A 17,982-nucleotide genomic window follows, 5' to 3' on the forward strand; every position below is an offset into this window, starting at 1 on the left:
ATGGAATTTAAGGTAGATGGACTCAGATCTCTTGTGGGTACAAAGGGATTCAAGATTGATGATGCACTTGATTCTTCCCTCAGGCTCATCCTACTCATCTCCTACAGGACTATTGCAATACACTTGCGGCTGCCATTGAAAATCATCCAGAAGCTACAGCAGATTCAAAATGCAGCAGTGTGAATGGTAATGGGCATATCTCATTGCTATAAAATCCTTAATGGCAGAGGACCTGACTAACCAAGGGATCATTTATCTTCAATAGTTTCTGCATCCTGTATCTTCAGGAAGGTGAGTACATTGTAGGTCCACTCAATGAGGACCCAGATTGTTGTGGGCAATTAAGCTGACTTTGTAATAATGCCGCTTGGGGTGTGTGTGAAAGCCCTAATAAGCAGGCATATACATAGAATGAAGGCTACTGCTAAGCTTGTAAGCCGCCCTGAGTCTTCGGAGAAGGGCGGGATATAAATGGAATTTTAAAAAAAATAAACCTTATCTTGTGGGACCCTCTGGAATGGGATGCTCAGATACTTCAATCTTTTCAGATTGAAATTTTTGGAACTGGAAAAGAGAGAGGACTTTCTGGATAGTCTTACAATATGACCAGTAATGAACCATCCAAAACTGCTGAAATTATTCCCACCTTTACCTCCAGCCTTCTGGAATATTCTCTAGCTTCCATTTTCTGGGTAGGGGAGCACACTTTCCCACAGAGCACAAGGTTGTATCCTCCAATTATTTTAATTTTCTAACAATAACTCCAGGCTTAGAAAGCATCGATTCCTAGCGAGGTCAGATTGGTGACAGGAGCCTTAGTTGTTTGCAGTTTGGATTAGTGCCACGGACTGTCCCTAGGTCAACTGTAAAGAAACTTCAGATACAACCAGTCTTTTTAAATATCATTTAATTAAACCTGTCAAGAGTATAAAATACCAACAAAAATGAAAATAAAGAGAAAGGGGGAAAGAGAGACGTGTAGAATGAAAAGGAAAAAGGGGAAAAAAACATTAACCGCTGACCCTTCTCAGTGCAATAGAATAAACATAATAACATTACAGCCTCAACTTTTTTAGAAAAAGAAAAAGAAACACAGGAAGTCTGCAGTGCAGTTTTGAGAACTCTGGTGGCTTCGTGTGGACAGGACTATATTACAGTGCCTTGGTTCAAAATATTAGCATTGGAAGGGACCTTAAGACCAGATTGGAGGTTCATACCTGATTGAATTAAATCCCAAGGAAGAAAACAGATCATCTGTCAGGCTCTTTCCAAATGGGAAGTGTAAGCAGCCAAGGAAGCTTCTGAATTAATAGAAAATATGTAATACCAGGGCTTTTTTTCTCACAGAACGCTCAGAACGGAGTTCCGGCACCTTTTTTGGATGGAACCTTGTAGGGTAGGCAAGGCGGGTTGTATGACATGTGTGAGTTCCGGCACCTTTTTCTTTTACAAAAAAAGCACTGTGTAATACTATTTACTTTATTGTGCTGTGCTGTGCTATGCTATGCTATGCTATGCTATCCTATGCCATACTATTATATAGTTGTCTATCTCATATACTGATTCTATGCAGCTCACATCAATTCAGAAAAACAAAGATAAAAACATAATATTCTTTCCCCCCCCCCACCCCCAGGTGCCAAATCAAACAGCCTTCATGTTCAGTTCCTTAAACACTGCCAACGTTAGCACCCTCTTTACTGTCTTTAATAATAGTGTTTCAGAAAGATCAACAGGAAAATCCCCTTGGAGCCGTTATATTTTTATGTACATAAGAAGAAGTGTTCTAAAATGGATTTATTACTGAACAAACTATTCCAACGTACAAAATCTGACATTGCAAAGGATAACTAATAGGCACTTGCTTGCCTATTTTATCTGTCTACCAGCAAATTCTGCACAAGGAGAATCCCACTTTTTTAAGCAAGCAACCACTTAATTTCTCATCAAGAAAGCCTTTTGCAAATGTAGATTAAATCACAAAAAGAGCCTTGGTGGAGCAGTGGGCTAATGCCTCCTTATGTAACACCAGCTGCCTGCAATTAGTGCAGGTTCGCATCCCACCAGGCTCAAGGTTGACTCAGCCTTCCATCCTTCCGAGGCAGGTAAAATGAGGACCCAGATTGTTGGGGGCAATTAAGCTGACTTTGTAATAATGCCGCTTGGGGTGTGTGTGAAAGCCCTAATAAGCAGGCATATACATAGAATGAAGGCTACTGCTAAGCTTGTAAGCCGCCCTGAGTCTTCGGAGAAGGGCGGGATATAAATCGAATTAAAATAAAATAAAATAAATAAAATGGATGTTAGCTCATTGTCAGATGAACTGAGCTGAGCACAGGACAACAGCAGTCCTCATTTGCTGCAGATTTTCCTAAGGGGGTCAAATATAGATCCCATATCATCCAGGAGATTGTTAGGGAGGTGATTTTTCTCATCTTCTGGAACAAGCAGAGACAATAAAGATTTGCTTTTCTCCAGCGTTCCTTCTTCTGCATAAACATGAGGCGTGTAAGAAACTATATGGTCCTCCAGATTGTTGATTTTCTTACATTTCTAAGAAAGAAAGAAAAATCAGACTTACTGTTCACTTACAGGTGTATTTAGGAATATTTAAGGTCCAAGGAGGCCTTTTAAAAAAAGTTCCCAATATAGTATTGTGAGGAAGTGAAGCTGAGGCTGATGGTTGCATGGAAAGAAAAACAGCTGCAGCCTAGCAGAAACACCCCTGTCCCACACTTCCTCATGATTCAGCACAGCTCAAACTTTTCTCCCAGAAACTTTAAGAGTAGATTCATCCATCCATCCATTCATCTATCCATCCGTCCGTCCATTTGTTCATTTGTTCATTCATTCATTCTGCCACTCACAGTTTACCACAAGCATCCATGCCAGCAGTCCAGATCACTGGCTAATTGACCCACTCCCTGAATTTTCATTTTTTTCAAAACCTGGGAAAAAAATCCCTCCCAATTTTTTGAGGGGGAGGTGGGTCAGGGAAATCACATCTCAAGTCTGTAGGATGAATCCATGCTCAATGCACATTTTTAGAAACATAGAATCCTCAGCTTGCCCTCCAGTTGCTTACGTGTTTCAAGATAGCAGCCACTGTTTCCAAAAACTTCTCAGGTGTTTTCGTGTTGTAATTTTGCCAAAGGTTCACCTACAGAAAGGAGGGGGGGAGGAAGAGGTTCACAGTCATCCTCAACTTAAAATCCATCCAGAAGGTCTTTCCACTTCAAACATATATTTAGCCAACATTCTTAAATGATGCATCCAAAACTATGACAAAATTGAACAATGGGCCCTATCCAGCAAAATGAGTTTCAGTGTGGAGAAAAATCAAATGCACAGGTATAGTATAGGTGGTACCTTGCTTGATAGTAGTAACTGTGAGAGGGATCTCGGAGTCCTAGTGGACAATCCCTTCAATATGAGCCAGCAGTGTGCTGCAGCTGCCAAAAAAGCCAACACAGTGCTAGGCTGCATTAACAGAGGAATAGAATCAAAATCACGTGAAGTACTAATACCACTTTACAATGCCTTGGTAAGGCCACACCTGGAATACTGCATCCAGTTTTGGTCACCATGATGTAAAAAAGATGTCGAGACTCTAGAAAGGGTACAGAGAAGAGCAACCAAGATGATTAGGGGGCTGGAGGCTAAAACATATAGGGAACGGTTGCTGGAATTGGGTATGTGTAGTTTAATGAAGAGAAGGGTGAGGGGTGACATGATAGCAGTGTTCCAATATCTCAGGGGCTACCACAAAGAAGAGGGAGTCAAGCTATTCTCCAAAGCACCTGAAAGCAGGACAAGAAGCAACGGATGGAAACTAGTCAAGGAGAGAAGCAACCTAGAACTAAGGAGAAACTTCCTGACAGTTAGAACAATTAACCAGTGGAACAACCTGCTTCCAGAGGTGGTGAATGCTCCAACACTGGAGGTTTTTAAGAAGAGACTGGACAGCCATTTGCCTGAAATGGTATAGGGTTTCCTGCCTGAGCAGGGGGTTGGACTGGATGACCTCCAAGGTACCTTCCAACTTTATATTATTATTATTATTATTATTATTATTATTATTATTATTATTATTATTATTATTATTATTATTATTATTATTATTATTATTATTATTATTATTATTATTGTTAAAAGCAAAGTTTTACATTTAGGCAGGAAAAATCAAAGGTATGAGTACAGATTGGGCAAGACCTGGCTTAAAAACAGTAACTGTGAGAGGGACCTTGGAGTCCTAGTGGATGGTCACTTGTCCATGAGCCAGCAGTGTGCAGCAGCAGCCAAAAAAGCTAATACAATCCTGGGTTGTATAAGCAGAAGCATAGAACCAAGATAACACGAAGGTATTAGTACCTCTTTATAAAATCCTAGTAAGATGACACCTGGAATACTGCAGCCAATTTTGGTCACCATATCACAAAAAAGATGTTGAGAGTTTGGAAAAAGTTCAGAGAAGAGCAACTAACATGTTTAAAGGCCTGGAGACTAAAACATGCAAAGAACAGCTGCGGGACTTGGGTCTGGCTAGTCTAAAGAAAAGAAGAAATAGGGGAAACATGATAGCTGTATTCCAGTATTTGAGGGGCTGCCACAAGGAAGAGGGGGTCACGTTATTCTCCAAAGCACCAGAGGGAAGGATGAGAAACAATCATTGGAAACTGATTAAAGAGAGAAGCAACCTGGAATTAAGGAGAAATTTCCTGACAGTGAGGACAATTAACCAGTGGAACAGCTTGCATCCAGAAATCATGGGTGCTCCATCACTGAAGACTTTTAAGAAGAGGCTAGACAGTCACATGTCTGAGAAGGTATAGGTTCTCCTGCTTGAGCAGGGGGCTGGACTAGAAGACCTCCAAGGTCCCTTCCAGCTCTATTCTATTCTATTTCTTTATGTAACACAGAGGTGGAGAATGTCGTGGTTTTCTCCCTCCCCAAGACCCCTAGAACCTACTCCAACCTGGAAAATTCAGTTTGCTCAACTGTGGGCCATTGTGAGACAAAAAACATTCAAAACTATAGCACAGGCTTAGCCATTTTTAAAACAAAAATCAACTCACCCAGTACAGCCAGCTCCGGTTCTCATCTGTAATCTTCTCCCACCTACTTCGAAACTCCTAAGGACTCAAAAAAAATTACTATTACTATTATTATTATTATTATTATTATTATTATTATTATTATTATTATTATTATTATTATTATCCTCCCCATCCACCAGTAAGTTTCCAATTCAAATAGTTAACTAACCTGTTTCGAAGTTTCGATTGTGTTATGGTTTAAGGTGTAGATTAAAGGTGAATCTGTCCTAGGAGGATCCATAGTCGGTTGTACACCTTTTATGTCTGTCGCACAAGAACCACTCTTTAAGGGAAAGAAAGGAAATACAGGGCGTAAATTATAGCACATTGTTTAATGTTTGGATATTTTGTGATCTAAAATCATTGGGCCAGTCATTTTCCCTCAGCCCTAATAAGGAGGTAATGGCAAACCACTTCTGAAAAAGCTTTGACAATAAAACTGCAGGGATAGAAGCAGACCATTTTAGAAATGTGTTCTACCTCTCCTTGGTAGCTCTGTGTGTGTGTGTGTGTGTGTGTGTGTGTGTGGAGAGAGAGAGAGAGAGAGAGAGAGAGGAAGAAAGAGTGAGAGAGAAAAAAAGAAAATGAATGGATGGATGGATGGATGGATGGATGGATGGATGGATGAATTCTGGAAGATAAACCATCCTTAGATACAACTGCAAAATTAAAAATCTTATTCTATAAGACATAATCTCAATTCTGGTATACTTATGCTTAGTAGTAGGTGAATTAAAGCTTCTAGCCTCACGCCCCTGTAACATGTTTGTCAAAAATATTAGAACCTACCCATGTTTGGCCATAAACCATTCTAAATGTTAAAAAAATATTGAAGGTGTAAAGACATCCTGAGTTATTAAGTGTTCTCTTTTTTTATTAGAAAATTTTATTATTTTATTTCAAGTTTCTCTCTTTTTTTAATTAGAAATTTTTATTTTTAAATGTACATTTAATAGAATTTTCTAATAAAAAAAGAGAGTTATTAAGTGTTCTTAGTCAGATTAATTGATTTTACTAACTTGAAGCACGTCAAACCATTTTTAACATCAAGATTACAGGAGTGGGAAGGGGTCCCTGGTGTTTGGACAGGTATCATCATAAAACAAGTCATATTTAAGAAATGACTGTTATAAGAAAAAGTGCCAGAAATTATTCAAATCAAATATAGCTGTGATGCAACCATTCCCTTCTTTACAAGTAATACTGCACAAAAGCATAAATATGAAATCACCCCACTCATTTCATTCTGGCTGCTGCACATCGTCCCTTCTTGGGTAACGTCTGTGAACATCGGATCATCTGAAAGAAGGGTGACACGTTACTACAGTTACCTTAGTTACTTCTTTTTCGTTCCAATGTTTTTTATACACTAAGGTGTAGTGTTGCATGGTTCCCCGGGTCAGCTGCATTCTAAAAGTGACAAAAATTGGCTACCAGTTGTCTTCCGGGTGAGGTTCAAGGTGTTAGTAATGACCTACAAAGCCCTTCATGGCATGGGTCCGGAATACCTTGGGGAGCACCTGCAGCCGGCGTCAACTTCCCTCCGCCCAGTACGCTCCCACAGAGAGGGCCTCCTCAGGGTGCCACCGGTCAAAGAATGCCGACTGGTGGCCCCCAGGGGGAGGGCGTTCTCTGTGGGTGCACCGGATTTATGGAACCATCTTCCGGTCGAGCTCCGGATGGTGCCCGATCTCCGCTCCTTCCGGCGCGATCTTAAAACCCATCTCTTTAAACAAGCTGGCCTGGCCTGATGGGACGGGGCGGGATTTTTATAAATGAACTTCAATTTTTAATCTGTATTAATTTATTATGGGCATTGTTTAATCACGTTTTAACAGTTTTTAATTTTTGTATTTAGTTTTTATGTATTGCCCTGTTCACCGCCCTGAGTCCTCTGGGAGAAGGGCGGTATATAAATTAAATTAATAAATAAATAAATAATAAAAAGGCAGCAAAAGAAAGTCTCTTTGGATAGTTGCAAGTGGCAAAACATTAAAATCTGGAAGACTTGAACTAATACTTCCTTTGGCATAAGTTCCAATGAACTCAGTGAAACGACCTTTAGAAATGCTAGAAATCTAGGACCTGTCCCTAAAATGTCACTGGAAGTAGCCAATGATAGTAAAGGTAAAGGTAAAGGTTCCCCCGCACATGCGTGCTAGTCGTTTCCAACTCTAGGGGCCGGTGCTCATCTCCGTTTCAAAGCCAAAGAGCCAGCGCTTGTCCGAGGACGTCTCCGTGGTCATGTGGCCGGCATGACTAGACGCCAAAGGCGCACAGAATGCTGTTACCTTCCCACCGCAGTGGTCCCTATTTTTCTACTTGCATTTTTACGTGCTTTCGAACTGCTAGGTTTGCAGAAGCTGGGACGAGTAACAGGCGCTCACTCTGTTACGCGGCACTCGGGATTTGACCCGCCAAACTGCCGACCTTCTGATCGACAAGCTCAGCGTCCTAACCCACTGAGCCACTGCGTCCCTTAGCCAATGATATTATTTCTCACCAAAACACGTTCACTCTCCTCATTGTACTGAATCAGGGATTGGTTGCCTGCTTCAGGTTGAATGAAGGTAGGCCTTTTCTTCACTTTCAAGATGCAGGAATACAATAATAGAAAACACAGGCCCACTACATAAAAGGAAGGGGAAAACAAAGATTGTCACCAACTTTCTGCAACATCTTTCTCAAGTATTTTTCTTCTTATTAGCTCTCCACATTTTAGACAAATCTCTGTCTAGCAGCTGAAGGCTTTTCTTGGGCCATCACCTTCATTTGTTTTCCTGCCTTTCCCTCCAACTCCTTTTCTTACCATATATATATTTATATATGGAAATCGAGGGTGGGGAAGACAGAATAGCTGCTTAAAGTCTTTTGATTGCTAATCCTTGGAACCATGGAAGAATGGTGGACCAATCCATTTCATACAAGGGGGGCACAGCATGTTTAGGTTAACGGCCCTTGTCAATAGTTGCGTCCAGGAAAGAGGAAGTAGTTGCTTTAACATGGCAGGGTGTAAGCCCACTGCTCACTTATAATATTTACTTGGTTTAAGATCTATAATCAACCAATAGCGTAACCAAAATAGATGATTCTCAGGCAATTCAGAAATTACAATCCAAGAATATAAAGTAACAATCTGGCTTACTGTGCAGTAAAGTTGCCAACAAAGAGAGTTGGGGAGCCATTTGACTGCATTATTGATATATTTTGACTACATTTTCTAATAAAATGGTTTATTTGCTTTCGACCTAACATGTAGGGTGAACCCAGGCATTATAATTAATCCAGAGGGTAAGGCCCAACATATGAGTTATCCAGCAAACCAGTTAAACAATTTGTGATTTAGTGTGATCCATGTAACCAATCATACAAGCAAAGAAGAACAGCTATAGTATGGGAACAAATATTGGAATTGCAGTGATTGTATTGACCTTGATATAATCATGTATCATGTATCAAATCAAGGCCTCTCTCTGCACAGATATGGTATTTATATCCATATTAGGAAGAAAAAACCTCCACAAATTTCTGTATTTTCATCTAACTGGAAAGAATCCTTAGGAAACATAGATTAAGAAAAATAATGAAGCTGGGTTTCATCAGTCTTGACCAATTGTATAGAAAGTGATATCTGGATCCTGGTTCCTTTAGAATAAGTAAACCAGCTTGAGAACTTTATGCTTATCTTGGCTTGCTTCAAAATCACATCCCAATGTCACATGTCAATCCGTATACAAGCCTGACTTAAGCCATAAGTAGGCTGGTTGGTTTTTAGCTTTGCATGGGTATCTATCCTTTCTGTTCATCTACTGTACTAGAATTATGTAAACTTTAATCAAGATCATTACTGTTTGCTCAAAAGCCCAGATTTTAAAACTTCTGGTTTACTATTATGTAAACTCAGTCAAAATGTATTTAACATTTCATACCACCTTTTTATAACCACCCAAAGTCAGCATACAAAGTGATTCTAAGAACAATATAGGATACAAATGTTGGTATATAAAATTAGAGTGTGGGAATAAACTATAATCAAATAAATGATGGGGTCTACTTTAGATGTGATAACCAATTACAGTTCCTTGAAATCTGATTTTGCTGAGATTAAATATGATGGTGGATAAGTTCTGATCATTCCTAATAATGGGAATGGCTAAACAAAGTAAAGAATACTGATCTGCGATTTTTCTAGGCTTCGTCCAAACCATTAGAGCTTTACTGGTCTCCCACAAGTTAGGATTACATGTCAAGATTACTCTTGATTTTAATATCCAGAGTTTTAAGGAAGCAAGTTGTCATAGATCCCATTTGGAGTTCACTGTGAACCAAAATACAAATGGAAGCTTTGAGGGTTGTTTAGCTTACAGTGAATAAATCTGGGCTACAGAAATCAAAGTAACCATTTGATGGTCACAAAAATGTGCCAAAGACTGTCTTCACTCCCAAGACCATCTGGACTTTTGTTGACCAGATCTAGTAATACTAGTTAGTTACTATAGCTCGGTGTGCTCCAAAGAGAGTGATTAACATGGTACTTCAATGTATTATTCAATTGAATAATTCTGAATTCATAAAAATCGCTGTTTATTTTGTATTTGAAGCAGCCAAAGGTTTAATTATGTCATTAAGAGATTCCCAAACATTCACTTGTATGTAAGACACACTTCAGAGAGTTTTTCCATAACCAAACCATCACAACTCAAAGGTGCTTGCTAAAATGAGCAAGTGAGAACTTGGAACAGGCCCCTCAGTGTTAATCTGAGAGTATTGGGTTGATACCCAGAAGAGATAGCATCACTCAGGTCTTTCAGAAAAGTTAAAGGCAGGATTTTGAGTTAAAGTAGATTACCTATGCAATAGTAGATGCATGACACGCAACACTCACAAAATGGCAAAGGGTTTTCTACTCAGCAAAATATAAATACATTACTTACATATTAGTAATATAAATATAGTCACAATTATGCCAATTACTGCTCCTGGTGATATTTGTGAAGAGGTTGATGCACATGTGATCCCATCTGGACAAGAGCATACTTGGACATTCAGAGTTTGTTGCCTAAAAACCCCTTGTAAGTCCCGTATACGGAGAGGCACATAGTAAGGGCCAGGAGAGAGGGTTTTCAGCATAAAAAGTTCGACTGATTTACCTAAAAAACAGAGGAAAGAAACAAAAATATCACTCATTCTCCAACTATTACATCCTTGCTAAAATTATTGTGCTACTATTGCAAAAAAAAGACTAGCAGCTTGATGCGTTTCAAGCACTACCCACAGGAGTGAGAATACTTTTAAATGTTCGGAGCTGGTTGAGTTTTTAATAAAAGCTCCAGAAAAAAATAATAAAAGATGGGTTAGCTGCCTAGCCTGCCTTGAATACTTCTGAAGAAATGAATTCTAACACCCACTGCTTAGAAGTCTTTAATGGGACTGCTGACATGACAGCAAAGGAATGAACATTATTAAAAATTGTAAACCAGCCTTAATCTTTAAAGTGATTGATCCCAGATTCCTATTCCTTCCTACATACTTTGAACACTCATAGAATCATAGAATATCAGCACTGAAAGGCACCTTGGAGGTCTTCTAGTCCAACCCCCTGCTCAAGCAGGAGACCCCTGTATCATTTCAGACTGGTGGCTATCCAGTCTCTTCTTAAAAGCCTCCAGTGATGGAGCACCCACCACTTCTGAAAGCAAGCTGTTCCATTGGTTAATTATTCTAACTGTCAGGAAATTTCTCCTTAGCTCTAGGTTGAATCTCTCCTTGATTATTTTCCATCCATTGTTTCTTGTCTTGCCTTCTGGTGCTTTGGGAAATAGATTAATTCACACGCACACCCCTCTTCCTTGTGGCAACCTTCAAATATTGGAGCATTGCTATCATGTCTTCCCCCAGTCCTTCTTTTTACTAGACTAGCCATACCTTATTTGTGCAACCATTCATCGTATGTTTTATTTCCTTAGTTCCCAAAGGAAATTAAATGCCCCAAAAAGGACCATGTATAATTGAGTGCCAGGATCCTCTTTAGATGTAAAAAGGAACATCGTGAGATCCAACACATAATGCTACAAGCATATATAAAAGAAGCTGAAATTGCCAGCAATATCAACTTCTTATGAAATTTCAGTTCCTCATGCAAGAACACAGAAGGCTGCTGTAATGTTCTGTGGTTTCACAAGATTACGAGTTTCTGATGGACATTTCTTTAACATACTTTGAGCGGTCAGAGAGCATCTTTGAATAGTCATAGGTTCTTCAGATTAGGAATATGTCCATACAGCAACTGTCCCTTTGCCTTATATGGAGTACAAAGTCTACAGAGAAAGCAGATCTGATGTTTACCTTTCTTAACCCCTCCTTCCTGATAAAATCAAACAAGGACTCCTATTGGAAACAAAACTGTGGACCTAGCTGAAAAATAGTGCTGATAGCAACAGCAATAGCCCTTATATACCACCCCATAGTGCTTTGCAGCACTCTCTAAGTGATTTACAGAGTCAGCCTATTGCCCCCAACAATCTGGGTCCTCATTTTATTGTCCTTGGAAGGATGGAAGACTGAGCCAGCCTTGAGTCGATCAGGATCGAACTCCTGGCAGTGGGCAGAGTTAGCTTGCAGTACTGCATTTAATTTCTACCCACTGCACCACCATGGTTCTGATGTCTAGTATAATAAAAAAAAATTCTGCTAGTTATCACCTAGGAAGCTCTTGGTTGTCAGAAGAACTACCTATCCCCTACAGTTTCTTCCCATCCCATATGCTCAGAGAGAGCAAGTGATGTTTATTTTTTAACCTGGCCTGGCTTGAAGGGCTCATGATCCTCAATCATTCTTCTCCATTCCCAGGAAAAATCTTGTCAAGAGGTGAAATCAAAGGACATGGCAATTCCCAATTCTCAATTAGCAGTCATTTACCAGCGCTCTTTCCCAGTCTCCAGAGGTTTTGAGTATCTTCCAATTGGAATGTTAAAGATTCTGCATATGAATTGGAATCTGTATCTTCAGCTATTATAGAGAAAAGACCCATTCCTTTTTCTATACATATTGTCGACTCTGATATAATCAGTTTTGGATGACCAATGTAAAGTTGGATGGTACCTGTGCCAGTTAATGGTGGAATACCTGGGAAAAAAACAGTATTTTAATTTTAAGAAACCACTTAGGGAAGCAGGAAGGAGAGAAGGCCATATAGTTTAGACCTATGATTTGTATGCAGCTCCCCAAAACTCTAGAAGCAGCTGCAAGTTACCATCAAGTTTGCAAGATCATAAAAGAAGAAAACAGTTGAATTATGGGGACTAATTGCATTAACTGTATTTGAAATAAATATAAATCTAACTAAGTCAAATAGTTTTTTTCCTGGCTGTACACACAACACCTCACAAAGCAGACAAGAACTTAATGGTGGATTTAATTTTACTTATTTTTGAAATGTGCAGGGCCGTCTATCTTACATACCTCACCCTGAATTGCCAATTACAATCTTCCATGCACATACTGTAGAACACAGACACAAAACTTCTATCAACAAAATACAAGAACAATTTTAAAATAATAATGTCATAACCAGGGCATCACTTCATAGGCTCACAACACAAATCACATCTATACTGGGATAAGCCAGCATTACAGCCAAGCCCAAGAGAAAGACCCAGGTCTTCACAGCCTTCCAGTAGAGTTTCAGGGCCTTCTGGATCTCTGGGGCAGGTTTTTAAACAGGGTGGGTGCCATGACAAAGATGGCATGTCTCCTATGTCCTATCAGATGACATGCCATGATCTTGCCCTGTCAGATCTGGTGGGGGACAGAAAACCCTGAGGAGATGAGTATAACATGGCTCTCTACCATAAAGCACTTTAAAGGGGATAATCAGCACTTTGAATAGCACCTAGAAGTAGACTGGGAGCCGGTGAAGCTGTGTAGAACACCAGTATTGTATAGACCAGAGGTCCCAACCTCCGGGCTGTGGCCTATTTTCAACCGGGCACGCGAATGGCAGGCTGGCATGCATGCACAAGCACACACAGCTCAACTTGCATGAGCAGCAGGCTGGCACGAATGAGGTTCTCCTTTTTCCCCTCTCCACCAGGCCACCAAGCCGCAAAGGTTGGGGACTGTTGGTATAGACCAGGGGTAGGCAACCTTGGCTCTTTTATGACTTGTGGACTGGCTGGCTCAGGAATTCTGGGAGTTGAAGTCCATGAGTCATAAAAGAGCCAAGTTTGCATACCTCTGGTATAGACAAACTGTGTTTTGCCCAGAACTGTGCATTTGGGACCATGTGAAGCTCCCAAATGTATTTTAAGAGCAGCCCCAGGTAGAATGCATTCCTGTTATCTGATGGGGTTGTGACTAAGTGATGAGTGACTATGAGCAGAGCCTCCTGATCTATAAACAGTTGCAGCTGGCTCCTAAGACAGATTTCTGCCAAAGCGTCTTTGAGCAGGAACCATGAATCTAGGAGGACTTCCAAGTTGTGGACCTCCTCTGATCAGGGAGTAGCACCCCACAACTACTCATTTTGTTGAAGATGGTTGTTCTCCATACAGATGCTCATACAGTAGCTTCCAGTCACTGAATAAACACCTCAATAGTATAACTAGCTTTGCCAGTGATGGAGATCTCAATTCCATATCAATTTGTTCATATTTTCCCCTGTAGGGTAATTAAATCTTGCAGCTAAATGTGTTCAGAAGGCATCTCAGAGCACAGATGTAATTTCTATAATCTCTGGCAACCCAACCATGTGTTCATCCCTTGCACCACGACAAGAAAAGTTCATGTCTGAAAAAGAAACTCTCCAACTTTTACATCATACAGAGAGAAAACCAATTCTGAAAGTGTGTGACTTTGAATGTTTGCCGAGCCTTGAACATGCCCACCCTTAAGAACTCACAAATTGAAAAGAAAAAAGGAACTTACCATCATCAATGGCATGAATCACAATGGTTTTATTCATAAATGGAGATTCTCTACCAAGAGTTTTTGCAATTGTCACGATTCCATTATATTCACTGATTGTCACCCAACCATTTGGATCAGACCCCATTTTGTATCTTTAAAAAAGCAAATGTTTTAAGCATGAATGATAAACTTTATGGACAGTTATGTATGCCAGACAGACTTGGCTCCTACCTTCCACCAGACTGGAAATTAAATATCATGGCCAGTGTTCTTCAGCCTAGAGTTTTAAATACATCTTTAAAAATACCATGTTGGCTGGTCATTTGGGGAAGTGCAGTTCAAATACATTTGGAAATTGCCAGGTTGGGAAAGGCTACTGTAGCCTTGTTAGTTTCCCAAAGTAGTTTAATAAACACAGCCTAGCATTATTTTCAGTGTTCACTGTCAGAGATTAATCCTGAAATTTTTAAGGAAATGAAAGCTTCTTTGAGCAGGTGAAGTACCTGTTCACCTCTACTGTATAATTATAGGAAGTCATTTCCCATACAACAAGGTTTAGTGGAGTGGATTCCACACTAGTTTGTAATATCTCCTGACCTGGTCAAAATCTTAGATTTTCAATTAAGTTAAGCAGCATCTTTAGTTCTTTCAGCAAACTTACAAGATAAAGCTGCCCTAATTTAGTATTTTTATCTGACTTTTAAATTACTAGGCCCACATAGAATTGACTTGAAGACTCAAAATATTGCACTTTGTTTTCATGTTTTATAAAGAAAAAGGCGATGGTGATAGTGATGAAGAATTGTCTAAAAGTAAAAAAACAAAAAAGTGTGGTGAAGCTTACAAGAAAAAAAAATCATTTTTAGTGCCCCAATTCTTCTTGGCTACTACCCTGAAAAGGCTATGATCCAGAACAGAGGTGGGCAACTATGACCCCTTTACGACCAGTGGACTTCAACTCCCAGAATTTCTGACTGGCTCAGGAGTTCTGGGAGTTAAAGTTCACATGTTGTAAAGGGGCCATCCCTGGTCTGAAAAAAACTTTTTCTAAGGAAAAAATGTAAGGAAGCAACAGTCCTCCAATACCATTCACAAAGGAACATCAATCATAAACACTTACCTTATTTTATCTTGTGCTGTGCCTGAATCCTGAGCCATATATTGCACAAGTGTAGTACCAGCACTGACCTCTTCACGTCCAAGATGAAGAAACGGAGGAATGAATTGAGGGGCATAATTTTGATTAGTGATATTAATGCTCACTGACACTTCAGAAAATGGTGGCTGAAGGCCTCCTTCACATAAAAAGAAGGGCAATTCATTCTCCACAACAATGACAAGTCTCCTCACAGAAAGGCTATCATAGACCAAAGGCTGAAAAAAAACAAAAAACAAAAGTTTCCATTAATATATTCCGGTTTCCTCTAGCATCTTCCCAAATCTGATGCCTTCTAAGGAATTGGCACTGCAGTTCCCATCATCCGTAGTCAGTGTAGCCAATGAAATTATTCCAGAAATCTTAGCTCTGTTTTTGTCAGCCTGCCTTACCTTGACAACACGTAAAACACCTTCATTAGTTACAGCATCCGTAAAAACATCAAAATTTCCTCTTTCATTTCCTGTTTTTATGGTATACTTGGCTCTCCAAGCAGATGTATTAGGACTATCTTCATCTTCCACCTTGAGGCGAAGGATATCGCTTTCGGTTGTGTCTTTTGGGACATCTGCATGATACTTGGAAGAAGAAAGACACAAAAAAGATAATTCCTGGCATTGTATCTGTCTTGCAAGAGACAAACAGCTAAGTTGAGTTATGCAGGCAGAAGGTACATGGAGCTTGGAATGATTAAAACTACCAGAGGCAAAAAGTGAGAGCACTTCTATTCCAGTGACATTCCCAATGTGCACTGCTGTTCTTTTCTGATATGAACAAATAGCGGGATTCCTTTCTAAGTTAAATGATTACTGTGGATTCTTCTGACCCAGGAAAACCATGCACTTAAGAAAAAAAATACTAGTGTTCTGTTCCCCATGAAGAAAAATCAAGTCAATCTCCATATTATATACCTTCATAGTTGGAACTATAGGTCATTAATGATGTCACAGAATATGGCCACAGCAAGTAAGGTATGCCCATATACTATTTATAGGAACATTATTAGGGCTATAACCTTTGCTTTTTTTCTCCCCAGTCGTACAGTATGGCATATCAAAGTATGCCATATACTATTTATAGGAACAATATTAGAGCTATAACCTTTGCTTTTTTTCCTCCCCAGTCGTACAGCATGGCATATCAAAGTGGGCAACATATTGCTGAACTACAGATCCCAGGATCCTCCCTCAGTGGCCATATTGGCCAGAATCAGTGGTGGGATTCAGCCAGTTTGCACCAATTCGGCAGAAACGGTAGCTAATTTTTTGTTGCCCAGGCCCACCAGAACGGACTTCCGGAAGTGGCATCCACAGAGAGAACTGGTTGTTCACATATTTGAATCCCACCACCGGCCAGAACTCTTGTAATTGCATTTCAGCAGCATCTCAAAAAAAAATGCAGGTTCTTTTATCCATCACAAAATGAATCGCTTCAGAAGGAAACCTTGCTATATAACCAAAAACCTTGGTCTGCGAGCCCAAAAATGTGAGTTAAAGGAAAGGTAGTTTTACTCTTTGTGGCTGTGTCCGGCGTAAATTCTCTCACACGGTTAGCAGTTATCTTAAACATCTTACATTTTTGGAGGTAAATACAGGCAAATTGTTGTTAGAATCTTCTACAGCAATATTGACTGTTGCAGTTGAGGACATGGGTGGAGATCCACGGTCAGAAGCCACAATCAAAACTCTGAAATTCCTATTGGCCTTAAAGATAGTAAAATTTAAAAACAGGGTCTTTTTTATCAAAATAAATATGACATTTTCCTTATCCTTTTAGACATTTACAAAACTAGAATATAGATTTTGCTATTCCTGTCTAAAAATGTAGTCCTCCAAATAGTAGAGATAGTGGCAAGATGTAAGAACACAATTAAGCGGACTGCATGAGATACCAGAGTTTTAATGCGTATAGCCTTTGTTCCTTCAAACAGCTAAGCATCAAGTTGATTCCTCTATCAACTTATCTATTTCATGCATTCACTCTATATGTCCTGTATCTATATTAATATCCTATAGACACAAGTTAAAACCTAGCTGGAGGACTATTTTATTGGGGAAATTGAAGTGATTGTGCTATATTATTGTGTATAATTTTGTAACTTCATTACCCTTATCCTGCAAGATGCATGTGCCAAACATTGGTTTTAACCTCTTATTTTAGCCTTCCAACTCACTAGTCATGCCATGTCAGCTAGTAGAAAATAGTTCTAGATAACTCTTTGGTTCACTAACAAATAAATTTAGCCAATTTTCTGGCAGCAAATACAATTTCTATCCACATGCCTTTAACTTACCATTTCCTTAAACTATTCATCCACAACACTCAAAAGAACTAACATAGGATTTTAGCAAAGTTGTGGATTAACATTAGATACTAGATTAAAAGACAAAATCAACAATCAAATTTTATTGGATAGCTTTACTAGAGGGTATGGATGCCAGGACACAGAACTCATGCAACTCATTGGAGCTTTGTTTCTAAGGACAAATTTTGTTTCTAAGGACAGTACCTCATAATCCAAACATTGTGTAATGCTCATGGAGCCACTAAAGGAATCAATAATGAAGAGAGGCGACATTAGTTGAGGTGTCTGCGAAATCAGAGAATATACCACTTCAGAATTTGCAGTGCCTTTTTGATCTCGGTCAAATGCTGTGATTGTGTAAAATTGTTGATCTAAGATAGAAGAATTGAAGCACATTAGAGTAATATCACAAATTTCATTGGAGTCTATGGAGAGAAAATGTTTTCATAAGTGTCCATTGCAGTGGTATTACCTATACCAAGGGTTTAGACCACCATATGAATTTTGCTTCCTAAAGG

The 17,982-nt window shown here is 39.5% G+C and overlaps 1 protein-coding gene across 1 annotated transcript; it reads right to left on the reverse strand.

Moving 5' to 3' along the window:
• Window positions 1–2,352: 2,352 nt before the first annotated feature.
• On the reverse strand, window positions 2,353–17,737 carry LOC308665501 (cadherin-like protein 26; the record flags this gene model as incomplete). Its single annotated transcript, XM_081323562.1, has 10 exons — window positions 2,353–2,553; window positions 3,086–3,160; window positions 5,076–5,132; window positions 5,266–5,379; window positions 6,328–6,395; window positions 12,015–12,221; window positions 14,022–14,155; window positions 15,124–15,377; window positions 15,552–15,737; window positions 17,669–17,737. The coding sequence occupies 10 exons, from the start codon at window positions 17,735–17,737 to the stop codon at window positions 2,353–2,355; spliced, it is 1,365 nt and encodes a 454-aa protein (XP_081179688.1).
• Window positions 17,738–17,982: the final 245 nt, after the last annotated feature.

This window comes from Vipera berus (assembly GCF_964194415.1).
Source record: "Vipera berus genome assembly, chromosome: 3".
Classification (NCBI taxonomy): domain Eukaryota; kingdom Metazoa; phylum Chordata; class Lepidosauria; order Squamata; family Viperidae; genus Vipera; species Vipera berus.